Source organism: Girardinichthys multiradiatus, chromosome 5 (genome assembly GCF_021462225.1).
Source record: "Girardinichthys multiradiatus isolate DD_20200921_A chromosome 5, DD_fGirMul_XY1, whole genome shotgun sequence".
Taxonomy (NCBI): Eukaryota; Metazoa; Chordata; class Actinopteri; order Cyprinodontiformes; family Goodeidae; genus Girardinichthys; species Girardinichthys multiradiatus.
In genome coordinates, this window is record NC_061798.1 from 16014964 (window position 1) to 16035792 (window position 20829).

The window sequence follows — 20829 nt, forward strand, 5'->3', positions numbered from 1 at the left end:
ACTACCGAACCATTCTTGAGGACCATGTGCATCCAATGGTTCAAACATTGTATCCTGAAGGCGGTGCCGTGTATCAGGATGACAATGCACCAATACACACAGCAAGACTGGTGAAAGATTGGTTTGATGAACATGAAAGTGAAGTTGAACATCTCCCATGGTCTGCACAGTCACCAGATCTAAATATTATTGAGCCACTTTGGGTTGTTTTGGAGGAGCGAGTCAGGAAACGTTTTCCTCCACCAGTATCACGTAGTGACCTGGCCACTGTCCTGCAAGAAGAATGACTTAAAATCCCTCTGACCACTGTGCAGGACTTGTATATGTCATTCCCAAGACGAATTGATGCTGTATTGGCCGCAAAAGGAGGCCCTACACCATACTAATAAATTATCGTGGTCTAAAACCAGGTGTTTCAGTTTCATTGTCCAACCCCTGTATTAGTATATTATAATGCTGCCATCTGGTGGTACATACTCTTCATCATAAAGCCTGAAGCATGGCCGCCGTTCAGACTAGTCAGTACAGGTTTTCAATGGCAGCCATGTTAGCTCTGCATTCATCAGTGCAGAATGCTGCTGCACTATAAAACACATTCATTGCTTCTAAGGTAAAATATATATTCAGCATACTACTTGTCAGTGGAATGCATTCAACATACAGCTGGTATCTTACTATATTTTTCAGAAATGTATTTTGAGCTCATAATTTAGTACATATATTCCAAATGGACTAAACATAATCATTTCAGTAAAAATAAATTTAAAAAAAACAATCCTCTACAAGCATGGTACCATTTTTTTACTGTATAAAATTAAGTTCTATTCTGATTGGCCAAATAGCGTTTTGTAAATAAAAAGTCTCTCAACGAACAAAACCGAAGAATATATAGCCTAGAATGCGCTTTCTAAGAGTGTTTTAATTTTAACTACAGCTCCCGTGATGCACCAGCATCAGCTATCAGTGTGCGCGCGCAACCTTTCTTAGCTTGTAGATTTATAAACAACCCAGTTAAACTAAGCTGTTTTGTGCCAGGGCACATGAGGAGATCCAGATGAGTGTGAGAGCTGCTGATTCGCGCTGTCACTTTTGAACACAGCTTCAGTTTATATTTGGCTTAAAGGAGACGCAACAAAGCGCACAAAATGGCTGTGCTCTGGGCCTGGGCGAATGAGTAGGTTTACTATAGCTTTAAGAACAAGAAAATAGTGTCTACTTCTTTAAAATTATATCGGTTTATAGCTGAATAGATAATTAAGAAAAGTTTTAAGTTTCTAATGAATAAATGTATGCATTTAATTTGCGACGAATTCAACAGAAAATGCACCAGTGTTGGATAAGGGCCGCTTGGAGTGAAAACGTCTTTCAAGCAAATGTGCTTAGTTATTCCTCACTTTGCGTGTGAACCTGCATGACTTCAGGAGGTATTAGAGGTAGGACATACATCCGTCACGGTTATGGAACCAGCCTGCGATAGAGCCGAGGATGTAAATAAAGACGAAGAGCCGAAGGAGGACAGGGCCGCGGAGCAGACCCCGGTCACCAGTACGACCGGTACGCTGCGGAGGGCGCTCAGAGAGCGGGGAGCGGGCCGACCTAGGTCCGGCGTCTCCTCTTCTCCCGTGGAGGTTAATGGAGGTGCGTCGAGCGCGCAGACCTCCGGACGGGTTCTAAGGGACAGGTCAACCAGGGCAGTACCGGCTTGGCTGAAGGACTCGAAAAGCGACGAGGAAGAAGACGAACCGAGCCCGGACAGCAGTGCGACCAAGCGGAGGAAAGTTCCCAGCTCCAGGCGGAGGAAAGGGCTGGATTCGGCGGTTCAGGTGGAAGCTGGAGAGGGGCTCACAGGAGTCAGCCTTCAAGGCACAGCGTAAGCTTTACATTTAACAGCCTTTACTTATAGATGCAGTCAACAAAGGGCGCACAGTTGTTTATAATGAACCTGTGTAGAGTTGAAACGTGCATCAGTGGGGTCTGGTACTTCTAAAAGCACGCCTTCGGCATGGCTCGTCCCCTATATGGGTGGAGTAAAACTTACCTGTCTTTTAAGACGCTCTCTTTTTATATTTGCTCCATCTGTGCTAAAAAAAAAAAAAATATGGCAAGTCATGTCACTCTACGGTTTAAAAAAATGCAAGATCAGAGTTTTTGTCTCTCCTCCTTTCTTTAGTTCAGAAGACCTAAAGAGACCTGCCTCAGATGTTGAAGGTAATCAGTGGATGCTTCTCAAAAACCTCCTAACATCCAGTGCCTTGCAAAGGGTTTCATATGGTTTCAACTTTTCCATTTTGTTGACATTAGAACCATGTAACTCGTGTATATTTAGATTTTATTCGATGGATCAACACACAAAGTAGAGCATAATTGTGAAATGCAAAGGAAAACGCAGATGAATTCCATGTTGTGATATCCTTATTCCTCATCGGTTGCCTATGATGATGGCCTTTCTAGCACCACGATGATGCTTTGCTTTCTAAACCCTTCTATTGTAGCTCTGGCTGTATGTTTAGGGTTGTTGCCCTGTAGGAAGGTGAACCTCCAACCCAGCCTCAAGTATTTTGCAGCCTCAGAGATTTTCTTCTTGGATTGCCCTGTATGTAGCTTCATGTAGCAGGTTCCTTGTGAATGATGAAGAAAAGCATCCCCACAGCATGACAACACCACCTCCATGATACACATGGGGATGGTATGTACAGAGTGATGTGTTTTTATTAGTTTTCTGTTTTTGATATGGTCCAAAAGGTTTTGTTATGGACTCACCTGTCCAGGGCACCTTCTTCCACAGGATTGCTGTGACCCCTTTATGGCTTCTGTTAAACCCTACAGAGGACCTCTTATGGCTTTCTTTCAACACCCTCTCTGTTCTTCCCACTTCTATAATGTGGTGTTCCCTCACCTGAGCTGTGGAGCTCCTCCAGAGGTACCATGGTCCTCTTGGCTACTTCTATGAATTCTGCTCTTCTTGGATGGCGATGTCTCTGTACTTTTGCAGTTGTTCAAAAAAATGAAATTACACACAGATGGACTCTATTTTCTAATCAGGTGACATCTGAATGCAGTTGTGTGTACTGGATTTTATTTAGGCGTTTCAGGGGAAAGGGGACGGAATACAAATGAGAGCTAAACCCTTCAGATTTTTATTTGTCCAAAAAACAAACAAGCATCACTGTACCTTTTGAAAATAAACCTCCCCACAGCATCATGCTGCCACCACCATGGATCATCTTCCTTCCACTTTACAACTACGCACTACTTTGTATTGATCTATCACATGAAATTGCGATGAAATACGTTTGTGGTTGCAATGTGACCAAATGTGAAGATGTTCAAGGGATGTGGATACTTTTGCAAGGCAATGTAACTGTTCAGTTATTGTTACTCTACATGCATCATTGATTGATATTTCAAGCAAAACAGATGTGTGTTCATGGCTGTGCCACACAGTCCATGGCATACACTAATGTTTCATGGCTTTCAACCCCCCCAACCCCAGCTCTTCTTCCCAAACGACCCCCAGGCCAGAATAATGCCAGACCCCCAGCTGGCAGGGCTGCCCGGAGCGCTGCCAAGCCTGTGTGTAAGACCGAACCTGAAATGGAGATTCCAGCTGGTGAGTAACCTGTTGTCCTTCAGCTGCCGGGCTTAAATTTCACTTCCATGTGATAATGATTTTAACCCATTAATACCAACAATTACACAAAAAAGTGTTATACTGCAATGCAATTATTTATTTTTAACAGGAAGGTCGAAATATGTTCTCATAATGTTGTCTTTCTGTTTTATACAGCACTGGAAGAAGAGAGTACCGATAAACAAAAGTGTGAAAGGTAAGTATATCCTTAGCCCTCAGTTTAAAGGTGACTCCTTTGCACTCATGAATATCAGTGTATTGTGCTGAATGTGCATTGTTTCTTCCAGATGATTTTAAATGGGATTTCTGTTAATGGAAAAAAAGATACTTGGTTTCAGGATTTGCAACAACATTCATAGTAATTAGAAAGGTTGGTAACAGCCAGGTATACACGACGCATAATAACATGAAAAGACAGACATTAAAAGGACGATGTTTAGACAAATAAAAAGCTAGAAATGATAACCCAAAACAGAGTGAAGAGATCTCCGGTGGGGTCTACATGCTTCACTCCTGACCAGCAACTCTAAAATGGCCCAAGATCATTCAATGCCTTTTAGACCATCAGGAAAATTTTAAAACCTATCCTTTTAGAAACCCAGAGCCAGTGCAGTGACTTAAGAACTGATGCAACGTAATCCATTTTCCTGGTGTGGGTCAAGAATCTGGTTGGAGCTTTTTAGATGAGCTGCACCAGCCTGATTAATGCTTCAAATGATCTAACCAACTGAAAATAAAAGCATGCACCAGTGGTACAGAGATTAGTTTGAAGGAAAACATGCACACAGCATGATGCTGCCACCACCAGTTGTGTTCATGTGCAGTGTACATTTTCCACCATGCATAACATTTTTGACTGTCGGTAATTTTGGTTTCATCTGTTCTTAGCCCCTTCTTCAGCATGTTTGCCCTGTATGGCTTGTGATTAACTAGACTTTTTATCACATACCACATACAATTTGATAAGGTTAAAAGCAACTTTTAAAAGGAGAAGGGATTGTTGCAAGTCACATTCATTTGGAGCTTTTCCCACGAGTCAGTAGGCACAAAACAGGGTGCAGTCCGGACAGGTGGCCCATATCCCACAGGGCCATAAAAACCCTCTAACCACACTGTGATTTTCTCGTAGTGAAAAGAAAGAGGAGGACAGCAAGGAGGTAACGGAGCAAGTCCTGGATGATGAAAACCTTCCCCATCAGGATGACCCTAATGATTTCAGCTACCAGCCACAGAGTCAGAGGTAAATTTGCCCCGAGTGCACCGCTCAATCCTGTGTAGAAGCATCGTATGCTGATTGCAGATCATGTCATCATTTTTGTTTTCAGCAGTGTTGAAGAGGAGGACGTTCTAAGCAGTGATGAAGATGTTCCATTTAGAGACGACTTGAATGATCAAAGCTACGACCCGATGGCTGAAAGGTTTCTGTATGGACGCCTCACATCTCTCTTCTCCTAATTTAGATTATTTTTTGTTCATTGGCAAATCTGGTAAAATCTTTGATTTAATATCATAAAATATTTATATGGTGTATGTTTGTTTTTGGGTTTTTGTTTCCTAGGGACCTTCCTAAACCAAAGCGCAAAGTTCCTCTAAGACCGAAGGACAAGAAAGAAAAGGATAAAGCACCTACAAGGGAAAAAGAGGTTTCTGAGATAAAAGTAGAGGGTTCAGATAACCTGGAGATTGTGCAAGATGAAGTAAAACTGGAGGATGAAATAGCTGAAGATCCAGATGGACCCAGGAAGTAAGTGCAGCACCACCCCATTTGTCACTGTTAGTCGGTCTTCCTAATTACTTTCTTATTACTGCCGCTTCATACTAAATTGTATCTGTAGACACTAAAAAAACATTTCATTTTCTCTTGAATTAGGAGAGGCCGTAGGAAAAAAGACGACAAAACTCCACGACTACCGAAGAGACGGTGAGCGGGACGTGTCTCAAATTAATCATCTAATTCCATTAATAAATATGCCAGTATTTTAGCTGAAGTTTACAGGTGTGCTATGATGCTTCTCCTTAGTTTCTAACTTACTGAGCTCCAGAGTAGGGAACTGAGCACTAGCATATGTTAATGTGTTGGGAACGTGGTTGAGACTGCGTATGGGCATGTTGACATATTGATGTGTCTGTGAGGAGCCGAGTGAAAAAGTCAATAATGTTTAACTGGGCTGCGCTTGCTTGACTTGTTCAGGAAGAAGCCGCCTGTGCAGTATGTGCGCTGTGAGATGGAAGGATGTGGGACAGTGTTGGCTCATCCTCGCTACCTTCAGGTTCGTCTCAGCAGCCACACGTATCCCTGAGGTTTGCATCTACGTCAGCAAACGGGGATTCATTACACATTTCAAAGGGCCTGATTGAAACACAAACCCAAAAGGTTTAATGGGGCCTTTTGTTTTTATCTAAATTCTGAGTTTAAATGTATAAGATTAAAATGCTGCGTTCTTCTTTTCATTTTCCTTTGTGTAAAAGGAAATTGATTCACAAAACTACAAAAACAGAACAATGCTCATGCTGTACTGAAAAGGCAACTATTTAAACAACACATCATACACTGTCTGTGTAGGAACCCTGGATCTATCCGTCCATCCATTTATACTGCACTTTACATTTCTCAAAAAGGCCTTCAGCGCAGAAGGTCATTTGTGACACTGACCAGAGCTGTATCCTTGCTGTGTGAGCCAGACAAAAGCCGGACCGGAATATCTCATAGATGGGATTTTTTCCCCTGTTGTTCCTTTAAAAAAAACTGTATCGGAATACGTTTTTAGACAATCTGTTTTCTCACACTTTCCTCCACACTAGCATCATATAAAGTATCAGCACTTGCTCAAGAAGAAATATGTTTGTCCTCACCCTTCCTGTGGGAGGCTCTTCCGCCTACAGAAGCAGCTGCTGCGTCACGCGAAGCACCATACAGGTACACGCACATTGCTTGGCCTTTTCATTTGTTCGAGTCCTAATAATGAAACTATGTTGGGAGAACATCTACGTTTGACTGCATGTTTTTGTTTGTTTTATTGTAGACCAGAGAGATTACATCTGTGAGTTCTGTGCCCGGGCCTTCAAGAGCTCCCACAATCTGGCTGTTCACCGCATGATACACACTGGAGAGAAGCCGCTACAGTCAGTATTTCTCTGTTCACCCCTTGAACTTTTTCACATTATGACTATTGACTTCAATCGGTTTTACTTGGGGTTTTCTGTAATAGAGATTGACTAACTCTAAATGGCACATGACCATGAAGTAGACAGAAAATATAGTTTTTTATATATATTCTTTTACATATAAAATATTTGTGGGGTATGCATTTTTTTTCAGTTCCATGAGTCAGTCCATTGTAGAACCTCTCGTTTCTGCAGTTTCAGCTCCAAGTCCATCAGACTGTTAACAACAATTTTCAACTTTCCACTGATTCGCAGCTTGATTTTGACCTAAACTTTGATTAGGCCATTCTTACACTTGAAAATACTTGGACTTAAATCATTCCATTGTAGCTCTGTGTGTTTAGGGTTCTTGTCCTGCTGGGAGATGAACCACCACCCCAGTCTCAGGTTTTTTGCAGCCTCTAACACGTTTTCTTTCAGGATGGCTCTGCATTTAGTCAAATTAAACCAGTTTCCCTGTCCCTGCATCTGGAAGCATGATGCTGACACCTCCATGCACCCTTTTACTTATGTTGTGCAGCTCTACTACAGTCATCATTGCAATATCAGTGTTTGTAACATCGCAGACTCAAATGGCTGCTTGGATGCAAATATTTGGTTGGATATTTTATTTCATGTGCTAAAGCTCACAAGAATAGTTAGAAAATTGTAACAGTGATCCAGAAAGAAAAGAGGAAAATTTGGGTTAATCATGGTCTATTTTCTCATTGCAGTATTCAACAATAGTATCGCGATTATGTGCTTTATCATGTCGTGCAGCTCTAGTTTGTAGTTGTAACATGATATGAAATACCTTTGCAAGGCATTGTATTTGAAAGCCCTACTATGCCTCCATGTTTTGATAGATGCGAGATCTGTGGCTTCACATGCCGCCAGAAGGCATCTCTCAACTGGCACATGAAGAAGCACGATGCAGATGCTACCTACCAGTTCTCCTGCTCTATTTGTGGTAAAAAGTTTGAGAAGAAGGACTGTGTGGTAGCCCACAAGGCCAAGAGCCACCCGGAGGTGCTAATTGCTGAGGCACTAGCAGCCAACGCTGGCTCCCTCATTACTACCCCTTCCTCTCTGCTGGAGCTACCAGGAAACCAAGCAACCATTCAAGCAGAGATGACAGGCATGGACTTGAGCCACGTCGGGCAAGATAGTCAGGTGGATCAACTGGGTCAGGATGTGCACCATGGGGGTCATATAACCCAACAGGTGAGCCCTCAGGTGGTTTTACTGGGGCAAGACCAGAGCCTCCATACGATGCAGGTGCCCGTGACAATTGCCCTGACCCCCATTGATCCTCCTTCACCGGCCGACCACCAACAGCAAACGCACCTCCAACTTCAGATGCCCGTCCAGTTTGTGCAGACTGGTCAGCAGCTGCAGCAGCCTCAAATCCAGCAGCTGACACTCCATTCCAGCTCAGTGGTGACCCAACATCAGTCCCAGCTTCAGACCATGCAGCCTTACTCCTCCCATCAGCAGAGCCAGGGGCAGACACAAATCCTGCAAATGACCTTCCAGCCTGTCAGCCAGTCACAGACCCACGTTCAACAGATCCCCATCTTGCCCAACCCTCAGCAGCTTCAGACCATGCAGACAGCCACTCCAAGCCCTCCGCTTTTGTCCACCTGCCAGCCTGAGTCCCAGGATCCCTCGTCAGCCAACGGCAACGCATTTATTCTGGACAATCCGGTGCTTTCTTCCTCCTGTCCGCCATGCAGCTCACTTGAGCAGACAGAAGCAGTAGGGGAGAGCAGCACAGTCTGGGAGCAGACAGGACAGGGGGAGGTCCAGGCTGAAGGCAGTGAGAGACATGTGCTGCAGGTCCTCATATAAATAACTAGGACTGTGCATGTATTGAAGAGGACAACTGAAGTACAGTTTGAGATAAATGTAGGATCACATATATATATATGTACTGTTCATTCATTGTCAAACATGGTAGCGTTTCCATAGTTTCTGTATCGGGGAAAGAGGCGTTTGTGTGTGTTTGTTGCCTTTGTATATAACAGTCCTGTAACTAGCTGGTTGAGTTTGTGTATTGATGAGTTTAGGTTCCAGTTATGCATAATTACACCTCCCCCTCCCTGAGAAATTTGCCATAAATCAACTGCTTATTGTGTGGCATACAGACAGCTGGAATACAGGAATTTAATTTATGAAACCTAAACATGGGCAGCATTTTAATGTTTAGCCTTTATTTTAGAAGGTTAAGAAAAAAACACAGGTGTCACAAAGACAAGAAATATGTCACAGACTGAAAGTATGTTTCAGAGAAACCCACTTGTAAAAGACTTTAGTCAAGATGTTTGTTTACGTTGCAGGAACAATAACTAGTCTAATCTAATGTTTTAAGGAGCCAAAAGATGACCACTGACACTGCGAATCACCGATGAACATGTTAAACAGTCACAGATTTGTCTATAACCTCTGAAGTGTAACATCGTTTGAACAGAGGAGCTATGTAGAGCATAATAATCTCACACATTAGATTTGTTCTAGCACAAAAAACATGATCAAAAGTCCATTTATAAAACTAATAAATGTCTTAATATTTAATCCATGTGTTCGGTCATTTCTAGTGGAAAATTCAATCGTTTTTTTTTTGTTTTTTTTTACTTCGTATGTACAAGGCATAGGACAAGCAGAGCTTAGTTGAATGCCACAGTTTAACGTATATACATACAAATCTAATTTAAAGATACATAACATGAAATAACTGCTGAATTTAAAACGGAAGAGCAACATATAATTTTTACTACTACAAAATCTGACATTTATTTTAATTCTGATACATTAAGCAAAATACATTAACATGCCAAAATGAATCAGTAGTTCAAGGGCTTAATGTGCAGTTTAATACCGCTTTGTTGTCCTGCTTATAGAGTAAAACAAACATAACAAAACTATATTAGCTGATTGCTTGATCTATCTCCTCAGCTAGCCCGCAGTCAGCTTCTTAAAAGGCGGCATTGCCATAAGTGTGATAAGTGGTGTTTCTTAAGTTTCCATATCTAAAAACATGTTTTTTGTAACTGGAAATGTTGCCAGTTTGTCTTTCTCTTAAGTAAGGGAAAAGTGTTGGAGCTCTCTTTCAACCAGCTGACCAACAGTCCCCAGCACCAGGTAAAGAAGGGGCAGCTCTGTGTTACTGCTAACTTATGTTTTAAAACCTTGGTATACCTTGACAGCAACTACTGTTCCTGGTGTATGATTAATACTAAGCTTTTAAATAAAAATACACAATATAGTCTTAGTGCTTTTATTTAAAACAGGAAAGGTAATTTACTGTTGCTACAAGATCTTAAGGTCTTAACAAGACTGTTGAGGTGAATTTTCTCATTTTTTTAATTTTAATTATGATACATGCACTTTTTTCTGGCATCTCCTTAAAAGGACTAGGAACAGTATAAGGGACAATCTGCAGTTTTAAACCAAATGTTGATAAAATATGGTGTACCTTGATATCAGTAAACAGTTCAGACCTACTATTTACAGGTACTGTCAGCCTTTAGTTCTCTGCGTTTGTCTTTAAGAACGAACGGACGAATTGGCCCGTGTGTAACTGGGAACAGTGAAAAGGGAGACTTGTGTGATTACTGGTCCGGAACCCTGTCCACACCTTCCTCATTGAAGACATTCAGTTTATTCTCAGCTTATAAACCTGTCATCAGGACATATTGATTCGCTCTCTGTCTCTCTGCATACTATACTGCTTCAGCGCTCTCTTAGGAGGAATCAAAGAGTTACTCAGTCCAACTCTTTTCTTCTTCATCTGCTGCTGCTCAGCCTCTTTGTCATTAGATTCCTGTTGGTAGCTCTGGGTTCCTCCACCTGGCTCTGGTGTTTCTTCGCTGACAGCTGGATGACAGCCACTGGGAATAACCGTGGTCTGAAGGTCACTGTCGTGAGCAAACTTGCATTTAATGCCAAACCTGCACCTTCCGTCCTTCCTGTAGGAAACACACACCTTTTTGCCCCCTATCTGGGAGGGTCTTGCCTGCATGGTGAGGGGAACGTGTTTCTGTAAGGCACTGAGCTTCTGGTCGGCCTGTGCTTTGAAAGGGTTGGCGAAAACGCCGCTGTCAGATGAGCTGTTTAGAGTTGGAGGGGGTAACTTTTTAGGGGTAACAGAGTCTATGGGGGCTGGGGGCAGGATGGGCCGGAAGGCTGCTGAGGAGCCTGGTGTTTGGGGATGATGATGAGCAGGAAGTGATGATGATGAGGACTCCTGATCCTCTAAGTCTGACTCACTTGATGCCGAGTCAGATTCCAGTAAAAAGTTGCGGCTCTTTTTGGCAGGGTCATCAACATCATCCTGAAGGGAGCTTGAAAACAAAATAAAAAGAGAGGTAACGCAAGAAATAATCAGAATAACATTATTTTATTGCGTGATGACCTTCTGTAAGTAGTAGCGTCCACTCACTCAGCCTTTCTGTTGTTTACGTCTTCCTCCTCTTCCTCACTGCCGGAGGAAACTCCATATCCAACCAGCGAGTTCATACTGGAGCTAACTTGTTAGCAATAGCATATGAGCTCGGTTTTAGGATAAAATAGCAATAATAATGTACTAGAATAACTGCTACTCACCGTAAGAGATTAAATTATGTAAATAACTAAGCTGAAATAAGAACAATAATTTATATTACCTTTTGGCAAAAACTGCAAAGAGCTGTTTGCTGTAGCTGCAGTTTATGTTGCTTCTCTGCGTTTACGTTCCAGCTATCTGCACTGACACCTACAGGTAAGGCGTGGTATGGCACTCTTCAATCCAAACTGAAAAGAAAAATACAGTTGCTCTAACAGCCCCTTGCAAGAGTATTATTTTCTCCCTAGTTGGTGAGAAAATCCTGGGATACAAGATATCCTCATCAAGATTTGCAAAAAATATACCTACCCCTTGAATATTTTTTTTTACAGTTTGTTAATTTACATTCACAACCCTCAAGGTATTTTATTGGGATTCATTGTGATGTAGTGCATAACTGTGAAGACGAAGGGAAATGATAAATGATTGTCATATGTTTTTAATAATAGAAATCAGAGAGCTAAGGTGTGGATATGTGTGTAACCCCTTTAAATACCCCTAAATGAAATCCATTGCAAACAATTGTCTTCAAGAATGAGTAAATAGAATACACTTATGTGTTATTTATTCTTAGCAGGAATCCAGCTGTTTTGTGAAGGTTTCAGTTTGTTTGAGAATATTACAGAAAAACAGCAGAAAAAAGAGCAATAAACAAACCAGGCAAGTAAGGGATAAAGTTGTAGAGAGGTTTGTTGCAGGGTTGGTTAGGCTACTAATAGGCTGCATGGCAGAGGAGAAGAAAGCAGAGAAGCAGCCAAGCTGCTGAGATCCATAGATCAGATGGGAGAATCCATTGTCAGGACATGTATTATTTGTGCACTAAACTATTAGTCTTTGACAAGACTTGGAAATTGCTCTTTACAGACACTTGCGTATCACTGTCACAAATTGTGTGAAACATGTGCAACATGTCTGTTGCTGTGTACCCCCTACTACAGTGACCCGTTATGTGTCGCTATAAATGAACTGTTTTTAATGACAGATCACATTCTGCACAGACCTGCTGAGTCACCAGAGAAAGAATTGCTTTTTTTTTTCCTACAACTCACTAACCAGTAGACAAGTATCGCAGTCACAAAATGTAAAAAGCATATGGAGTACACAGGGCAACACACTTCAAGCGAAAAGTTCTTGGTTCTTCCAAGTATTGAGTCAGGGGGGTGAATTTAAATGCACACAAAACTGTTCAGAGTTTTATTTGTAAAAACTTTAAAAAGCTACATATATATTTTTTTCCTACTTTATAATTCTCAACTACTTTGTGTTGTTCTACAAAATTGTTCAACATTAGATAAATTCACTATTGCTAGTTTTAATTTTCTTATTTTTGTCTTACATTCTTCAAAACAAAAGTGAAAACGATATCTAATATTAATTTGATTTAATTCTGATATTGTTTGTTTACAATTGTACAACTTTTTTCATTTAATTATGTTATTGTCTATATTTTTCCTTACTTGATACAGGCTCTGTTATATCTGTGTATTATGTTGCCTCATTACAAGTGATTTTACAAAACCTCACATAATTGTTTAAATGGTTTAAGATTTAACGACTGAACGTTTGACTAAAATAAACCCTTGTTGTCAGTTTAGGAAAGCATTGAGAGGCGGATAGGAGCAACTCCTAGGAATTGAAATGTTTTGTCACAGGTAAGCGTATCACCCAGTAACTTTGTATGGATTCACAGAGGTCATTTCCTTTAAATTGACATCTACTACATCCTTTCTTTGAGGTCAGTGGTTCAGATCTGCACTATCTGTACATGCCATGTGCATGACATGCAGCCCATATCAGTATTTTCCTTGTTGCTGTAGAACTGTGATGGTTTTTTCTCTTGACCACACATTAAATTGTTTTCCTTTCTTCCCCTACTACAATGACCTGTTATGTGTCAATATGAATGAACCGTTTTTGGTGACAGATCACATCCTGCACAGACCAGAGTCACCAGAGGAAGAATAGCTTTTCCTTCTTTTCTTAAGAGTCACTAACCAATACACAAGTATCACAGTCCCAAAATGTGTGCTACCAGACACTATTTTCTTTCCCTGCATTTACCCAGGCCTTTCTCATAGATTAATATCCAGATCCTTGGCCAGCTCTCTTTGCTGTCACAAGATACAATTTGAAGAGAACACTGAAAAAAAGGACTAGGTATGTATGAAAGTAATGAATTCTCTTAAAAAGTCACTTGCTACTCTCAGAACAGTAAAAAATAAGACTGGCTAGGTCCTCTCCAAACAAAATCCACACAGCATGGCTTAAAGTGAACTGCTTAAGCTCACCAAGCAGAGTACCTGTTTCTTCATGTGTTATTGTAAATTTTCTTTTCATGTCTCACATGTCTAGTTTGCTTAATTAGAATTATAATGATAGAGCTGCATTTATTCTTTGTGGCATGGATTCATCATGATGTCAGAACATCACACAGTTGCTACAGATTTTTTAGCTGCACATCCATGATGTCACTCTCCCACTTCACCACATACCTAAGGTGCTCTGTTAAGATTGAGATGTGGTGACTGTGGAGGTCATTGGAGCAAAGTGAACTCATCATGTTCACCAAACACATTTGAGATGGTTTGGGGTCTTACGCAGTAGATGGATATAGTTAGCAACATTACTCATATGTGCTGTGTTGTGTAAAGGATGTTCAGTTGGCACTAAGGGTTTCAAAGTGTGCCAAGAAAATATCCTCCACACCATTAGATCACCAGCACCACCATAGGAGGCAGGATGGATTCATGCTTTCATGTTGTTTTTGCCATATTCTGAGTCTACCATCTGAATCTTGCAGTTCAAATGGAGATGCGTCAGGCCAGCCAGCGTCTTATCAAATTGTTATTGATGTGTTGTGTTAAAATGTAAAGTAGTAAAGTTTCTAAAATTTGTTTTTGCAGCAGTTTTTTCTTTTTGTTAAATGCAATCTCTGTATAAGAAATTAATACAAAGGAGATGTGTTAGCACTCCACACAAATGATTTATTTACATGTATTTGCAGTAACATCAGTCAGAGTTAAAATAGTCTAACAATGCTGCTCGCACATCCGTTCCCTCAAGCTGTTGACCCTCTTGTAATACACGAACTGGTGGCTGAACGTTAACATGAGTCTCGGTATCATCATCAATGTACTGATCACCGTTTGCTTCACAAATATTGTGCAACACAGAACAGGTCATAACCATCTTCTTTGTGAGGTCCAAACTGCAGTCATTTCTCTTTAGGAGACACCTCCATCTACCCTTTAGTCTCACAAAAGCTGTTTCCACAACTGACCAGGCACTGCTTAGCCTTGCATTGTACTGTTGTTGCTGTTGGGTAAGTAGACCAGTATCTGAAAAGGGCTTCATAAGCCAAGTTTTCATAGGGTATGCGGGGTCTCCAATCAAATACTGTCCTACATTATGGCCTGTGATATTGACTGTGTTTTGGCTAAAAAGCTGTCCATCGCTAAGCAATTCCCACAGCTTAGACTGTTTTAGCACTCGTGCATCATGCACGCTCCCAGGGTAGCCAACACACACATCCCAAAACAGGCCCCTTCCATCAACAACAGCCTGTAATATGATTGAATGCCATCCTTTTCTGTTGAAGTAGTCCCGTGGGTATTCTGTTGGGGCTATAATTGGAATGTGACTGCAATCTATTGCTCCAACACATTGCGGTGCCCCCCATCTGTTTTTAAAAACCGCTGCCATCTCTACCAGCTTTTGGGAATCTGGAGTCTTAATGTGTTCAGGAAGCAGTACTTTTATAACAGCATTACAGAAATCCTGTAGACAATGGCAAACAGTCGCAATACCAACGCCAAACAGATTACTTACACTCCTGTATTCAGTGTTTGTTGCCAGTTTCCACAATGCGACTGCAACTCGTTTATCCACAGGTAAACACAAACGGCAGTTTGTATTTTTCTTTTGCAAAATGGGGGCAAGACTTCGACAAATATAACTGAATGACTCCCTTGATACCCGAAAGTTCCTCAGGAATTCCTCGTCGGTCATTTCTGGAACAGTGACGTCCCACCAAAGTTGCGCTCGTGGATACGTCCAAACACCACGCCTCCTCGTGATGTTTAACAATGCCTATAAGGTTAATATATAACATCGGAATGAACTTTATATATTTATATATGTAAGAATTATTTATGTGTTCGTAGAACAAACTAAATACTCATTGTGTAGCAACTTTATTTCCGTTACACTCGAGGAAACTGAACATATTCAGATGAAAACATTATGCATACCATTGTTCTTGCACGGAGTCGCCGTCTCCTTTTCCGCATTAACTGTTGTTTTTGGATGCTCATGGCCTGTTTTTGCATTAAGACGAACATCTGTAAACATAGAAGAAATGCGCGCAGGTCTTCAAGCTCCGCCATCTTGTTACTACGCTTTTTTTTCGCGTCAGGTAACGCCCCCCTGTTGATGACGCATGTGGCCAAGTAGGTAATCCCGCGTCGGATCTCAACAAAATACCAAGGTTGAATGGCACCCGAACCGAACTTTTTCTTCTTCTTCTTCTTATGTTTTCTTTGGCAGTTGGCAAACTAAGTTACCACCATTAATTGAAAAGAGAGTGGACTGGAACAACGTTAAAAAAAAAAGCAACAAAACCCCCCCAAAAAAACTCAGGCTTTCAAACAAGTGTTTAAGATAATGCATCAACGTTTGAGCAGTATCAGATATTGAACTCCTCTGTAATAAATCATTGGGATCTACATTTAGTTTTATTTTAGAAAGACTGTTAATCAATTTAATTTTTTCATGTCTGTATTTCTGGCAGTAGATATTTGTTCTATAGTTTGATCACTCCTGTTTCTTCCAGCACTCCTCATTTCTCTTGTTTTATACTGAATTCTATAAAACCATCTACCTTTTCTTTCTTCTTCCCATTGTTTTTGTGATCTTTCTTGATTTTCTTCTTTATGATGCTTTTTGCTTTTGTTTGACTGAATTTGATATCTATTTCAACTAAAATGTTTCTGGTAGCCTCTTTTTTAACTTTGTCTGCTATTTCATTTCCTCTAATACCAATATGCGCTCATATCCATGCAAATATAACAATTAATTCCATCATTTTGATTCTAAACAGTTTATTGTATTTGCATCAAGATGTCTGGTCTACTGTTTTTTTTTTTTTATCATCTTGAAACAGTCTACCCACTGTCCTATGACCTAAACAAGACATTTTCATCCCTATAACTGCCAGTCACTTAATATTTTCTCTTTTTCACACCATTTTCTGTAAACCCAAGGGATGGATAAGTGTAAAAATCCCAGTAGATCATCAGTTTCTGAAATAATCAGACCAGCCCGTCTGGCACCATCAACCATGCCACGTTCAAAGTAACTAAAATCCTCTTTCCTCTCCATTCTTCACAGTTATGTTGTGAGGAATGGATTGGAAACCTTGACGTTTGTGGTTTTATGTAGTCAAAATGTGAAAAACAAAAGTTCAGAGTACTTAAGTTCGGTTTAGCAGTTCAACAAATGATACAGGCTAAATGTTCAGTCTGATTCAAAAGGTTAATTATAAAATGAATTAAAATTCTTTTTTTTCCTCGTAAGCCTATTTTGATTTGAATGGGTCTGTTTTCTTAAAGTAAAATGGTTCTGTTGTCCACTTCAGTGGGCACATTTTAAAATCTAAAATGAAAAAATTTTAAACAATTAAAAAAAGTGAGCTGTTTTAGTTCCAAAGAGGCAGAAAATAATAAAAAAAAAAGTTTAAAAGAAAGATATTTTTGTTGATTCCCTAGTTTTACCCACTGTCCCCCCTCCCCCTGATTTCTTCTTTGTCTCTTCATAATTGGCCTGTTCTCCTAGATGGTTGATCCAGCTATGATATAATACTTTTAAATAATGAAGTCAGTTTTGCAACAGGGCCCATTTTCCATTCTCCCTGTCTTATGTTAGGCAAATCTGCACAGATAATGTAGACAACAAGACCCACCATCCATTTGCCTTGGCTGCCAGAAGGGGACACATAAAAAAATAAAAAATAAAAAAACCGAACTATTGCACCTTTTTGTCCATAAGCAATTCTTGGTAACTACTGAAAAAGTGTAATTTTGTTTTAATTTCTCAGTTTCTAAACAGAACAAATTCATTGTAAGTTTAACTAATAACACATTTGAAGAACATTATGGAGAACGCTGAGCATCATCTTCACGAGACTGTCCTACAACAACAGAGTGTCTTCAGTCAAAGGTTTCTTCAGACCTACTGTAAGACGGAGCGCTACAGGAGATCCTTCCTGCCCACAGGCATCAGCATCTACAACGGCTCTGTGAAGAAACCTTCATACTATGCGCTACAACAACATTTAATTTCCCTTTGGGATGATTAAAGTATTTTTTAATTGAATTGAATTTAACATTTCCACTAAGTTTAAGTGACATTTAAATTTGACTATTTTAATTCAGTCTATGTATAGAGAGCTATTTCTTGCATAAACACATTTAATAGCAAAAGACAATAAATCCAGCTTCTTTATATAAAAGCAGTCACATCTTAAATTATTCAAATTGAAGGTTTTACTTGACAACATATCTTTTATCAAGTTCTAGTTTATCATCAGTGGATGGGCTATTTAAAACGGCTATTACTATGTTATTAGAGATAGGTTTCATTATTGATGTCTTCTGTAGCTTGGTTACTAGCAGTAGCTAAAGAAAGCATCACTTGGCAAATCTTTTGTACTTTTTGGTACTGAACTGTCCGAGCTTGGTCAGAGGTTAGATTTGGCCTTTTTTGCTGGGTATGCCTTTTCCATCCACAAGAGGTCCCTATTCACTGTTTTCCCTCAAGTCACCTTCTTCTTGTTTTAATTTTTTTTTTTATGACTACACTTGTACCAGCAAGCATATAGCATTTAGCTATATTTTGACCCTTATAAACTGTAATCCCCTATACATGAAATGAAAACAGATACATTATGTATGGAAGACATTGTGAATTTTCTAAGGAATCATACACACTTTTGTCAAGCAGTTTTACATTGTTGTACTGTAATGTAGTTTTATTGTCCAATTGAATTCAAAAATGTTATTAAATGTTGTTGTAGCTCATATTCTGCTGGTTTCTTCATAAAGCCGTTGTAAATGCTGATAGCTGTGGGCAGGAAGGATCTTCTGTTGTGGTCGGACTTACAGCAGATCTGAAAAAGCCTCTGACTAAAGATACTCTGTTGTTGTACGACAGACTCATAAAGAGGATGCTCAAGGTTCTCCATAATGTTCTTCATTTTATGAAGAATCCTTCTTTGCATATTAATCTCCAGAGGTTCTAGAGGGGTCTCCAGGACAGAGCCAGCCTTCATTGTCTTGAGCTTTTTTAAGTCAGATGTAGAAGCAGGAGATTCCATGCCTGAGGTGGAAGATAAAACATTTAAGGTGTGACAGGGAAGCTTTGGGTCAAAGGAGGGTCAGATGTCTGTTTGGCTGTGGGCAGCAGAGAAGGATGCTGAGTTTGTTCCTGAACTGAACCTATTGAAGAATGTATTCAGTTCATTGGCTCTGTCCAGACATCCATCTGTCTGATTATCCTTCTGCTTGAAGCCTGGGATTCATTCCTGACCACAAATCTCTGATATTGTTCTGATGGAGCTTGCTCTCCAGGTTCCTCCTGTACACCACCTTGTTCTTTCTTATCTTGACTTTAAATTGCGTCTGTATACTCCTCGATAATTCCCTGTCTCCCTCTCTGAAGACTCTTTTTTTCTGGTTAAGCTGGTCCTTCAGGTCAGGGTTTGTTATTGAGGAAGCATCTCATCATTCTGGTGGGGATGTTGTTATCAACACATAAGTTATATAGTAGATTACACACTTACGGCATTGATGTCCTCTCTAAGTAACTGGCACAGTGCATCCCAGTCTGTAGCCTCAAAGCAACCTCACAGGCCTTCTTCGGCTTCCTGGGAACATCTTTTCACAGTCCTCTTTATTAGAGGTTGCCTCTGATCAAGGGGTTTATATTCAAAGCAGAGAAAAACAAGATTGTGATCTGATTTGCCTTGAGGAGGTCTTGCTTTAGAGATGTTTGAGTCCCTGACATTTGCACAATGTCCTCTGAAGGTGGAACGTAAATAACATTGCGAAAATAACACTGGGTAACTCTCAGAGTAAATATGGATGAAAACTTACTGCTAACAGTTCAACATCTGGTCTGCAGAGACGATACTCAACAGTAATGTGTCCTGGATTGCACAATTTGTTATTCACAAGAACTGTTAATCCACCTCCTTTGCGTTTGCCGCTTCTCTTTGAATCTCTGTCTGCTCATATGAAAGCCTCAGAACGCATGGCAGAGAGACGCTGGATTCAGGGATATGATATTGCAGCCATGTCTCAGTGCATCCAACTTGTTTTCCAATGATCTCACATTGCCCATCATAATCGACGGAAGAGATCATTTGAACTTCCTTGTTCTCTCCCTTCTCTTTGCTCCTGCTCTGCATCCCCGGCTCCTCCTTCTCAACTCATCAGAGAATTGGGGTTGTAGTTAGGGTATTGTTTAAGCTTTTGAGATGTTAATCAGCTGCTCCCAGTTGTACATAAACCACCTTGATGCCATGGTTACACGTCATAACAAACGTCAAAAGGTACAAATGTATCAGCCAAAATCCTTCAAGCTGCACAGTATGAAACACTATAGGGAATATTTGCCCAAAAAAAGCAATCTTCATCCACAAAAGGAGGAATTCGAGTTTTTAAAAATAAGATATCAGAATGAAAACAACAGAGCTACTCCAACATGCTGCCAACATGAGCGACGCAATTCTAGAATCATGCGTGTCTTATTAGACTAGAAGACTTCTCAGAGCTTAAAACCGATTTCTTTGCCATAAAAAGCATGTTGAATATCCAGAATAATAATACTAGAGAAATAAATACAAAAGATCTAAGCCAGTGTGTTTTAGATGAGATTTTAAAACAGCAAGAGTTGGAGTCTGTCAAATATGCAAGGGTGGGCATTGTTACAATTTAGGGGCTACACTGTGAAGGCCAAATCCATTCTGTGTGCCCAGACCTTAGGTTAAGGAAGCTGTTCACAGTTGATGGGAAGATAGATGGAGCTAAATGTCACTGGGTGTGGTGGAGTAGCAGGACCCTGGCATAGACCGGTGTGCCGAATAAACATACTTTTTTTAATGAAGATGAGGAAACCTACAGGAAGCACAAGGAACATGGACGAGGAATATGGCAGAGACACAGGCAGGAGAGAACAACATGAAAACAAGGAGAGTAACAAGAGATTCTGGCAAAATGCAACAGGCAAGCTGAAATACTGAGGGATGAATGGAGAAATGACATGGAATGTAGGTGTGAGTAATCAGGTGAGTATGGGAAACAGCTGAGACGAATGAAGGCTGAGGGAACCGAGGAGAGAAGAGTAATGAGCAGAGTAAGAGCAGAGAAAAAGACACAAGGAAGGATATCAAAGA

The 20829-nt window shown here is 40.4% G+C and overlaps 2 protein-coding genes across 7 annotated transcripts; one reads left to right on the forward strand and one right to left on the reverse strand.

Annotated features, from left to right (window-relative positions):
• The first annotated feature begins 1016 nt into the window (after positions 1–1016).
• Positions 1017–9349, forward strand: zfp91 (ZFP91 zinc finger protein, atypical E3 ubiquitin ligase). Of its 4 annotated transcripts, none has more exons than XM_047365246.1 (12): positions 1017–1870; positions 2171–2208; positions 3494–3610; positions 3788–3827; positions 4761–4871; positions 4957–5055; positions 5190–5375; positions 5502–5552; positions 5823–5901; positions 6434–6548; positions 6655–6754; positions 7642–9349. In XM_047365246.1, exons 1-12 carry the CDS (start codon positions 1458–1460, stop codon positions 8624–8626), a joined length of 2334 nt encoding a protein of 777 aa, XP_047221202.1. In that variant the 5' UTR covers positions 1017–1457; the 3' UTR covers positions 8627–9349. The 4 variants fall into 4 exon arrangements, with proteins under 4 accessions (XP_047221202.1, XP_047221205.1, XP_047221203.1 ...); XM_047365249.1 differs by having other exon boundaries at positions 4957–5049; XM_047365247.1 differs by having other exon boundaries at positions 4960–5055.
• Positions 9350–10038: 689 nt separating this feature from the next.
• si:ch211-113e8.11 (protein ANTAGONIST OF LIKE HETEROCHROMATIN PROTEIN 1) lies at positions 10039–15813 on the reverse strand. 3 transcript variants are annotated; one of them, XM_047365253.1, is made up of 5 exons: positions 15629–15794; positions 15207–15467; positions 11440–11566; positions 11217–11300; positions 10039–11118 (listed from the first exon to the last, which is right to left on the reverse strand). In XM_047365253.1, exons 4-5 carry the CDS (start codon positions 11291–11293, stop codon positions 10461–10463), a joined length of 735 nt encoding a protein of 244 aa, XP_047221209.1. In that variant the 5' UTR covers positions 11294–11300; positions 11440–11566; positions 15207–15467; positions 15629–15794; the 3' UTR covers positions 10039–10460. The 3 variants fall into 3 exon arrangements, with proteins under 3 accessions (XP_047221209.1, XP_047221208.1, XP_047221207.1); XM_047365252.1 differs by having other exon boundaries at positions 11217–11304; positions 15629–15793; XM_047365251.1 differs by lacking the exons at positions 10039–11118; positions 11217–11300; positions 11440–11566 and having other exon boundaries at positions 14342–15467; positions 15629–15813.
• Between the last annotated feature and the right edge of the window lie 5016 nt (positions 15814–20829).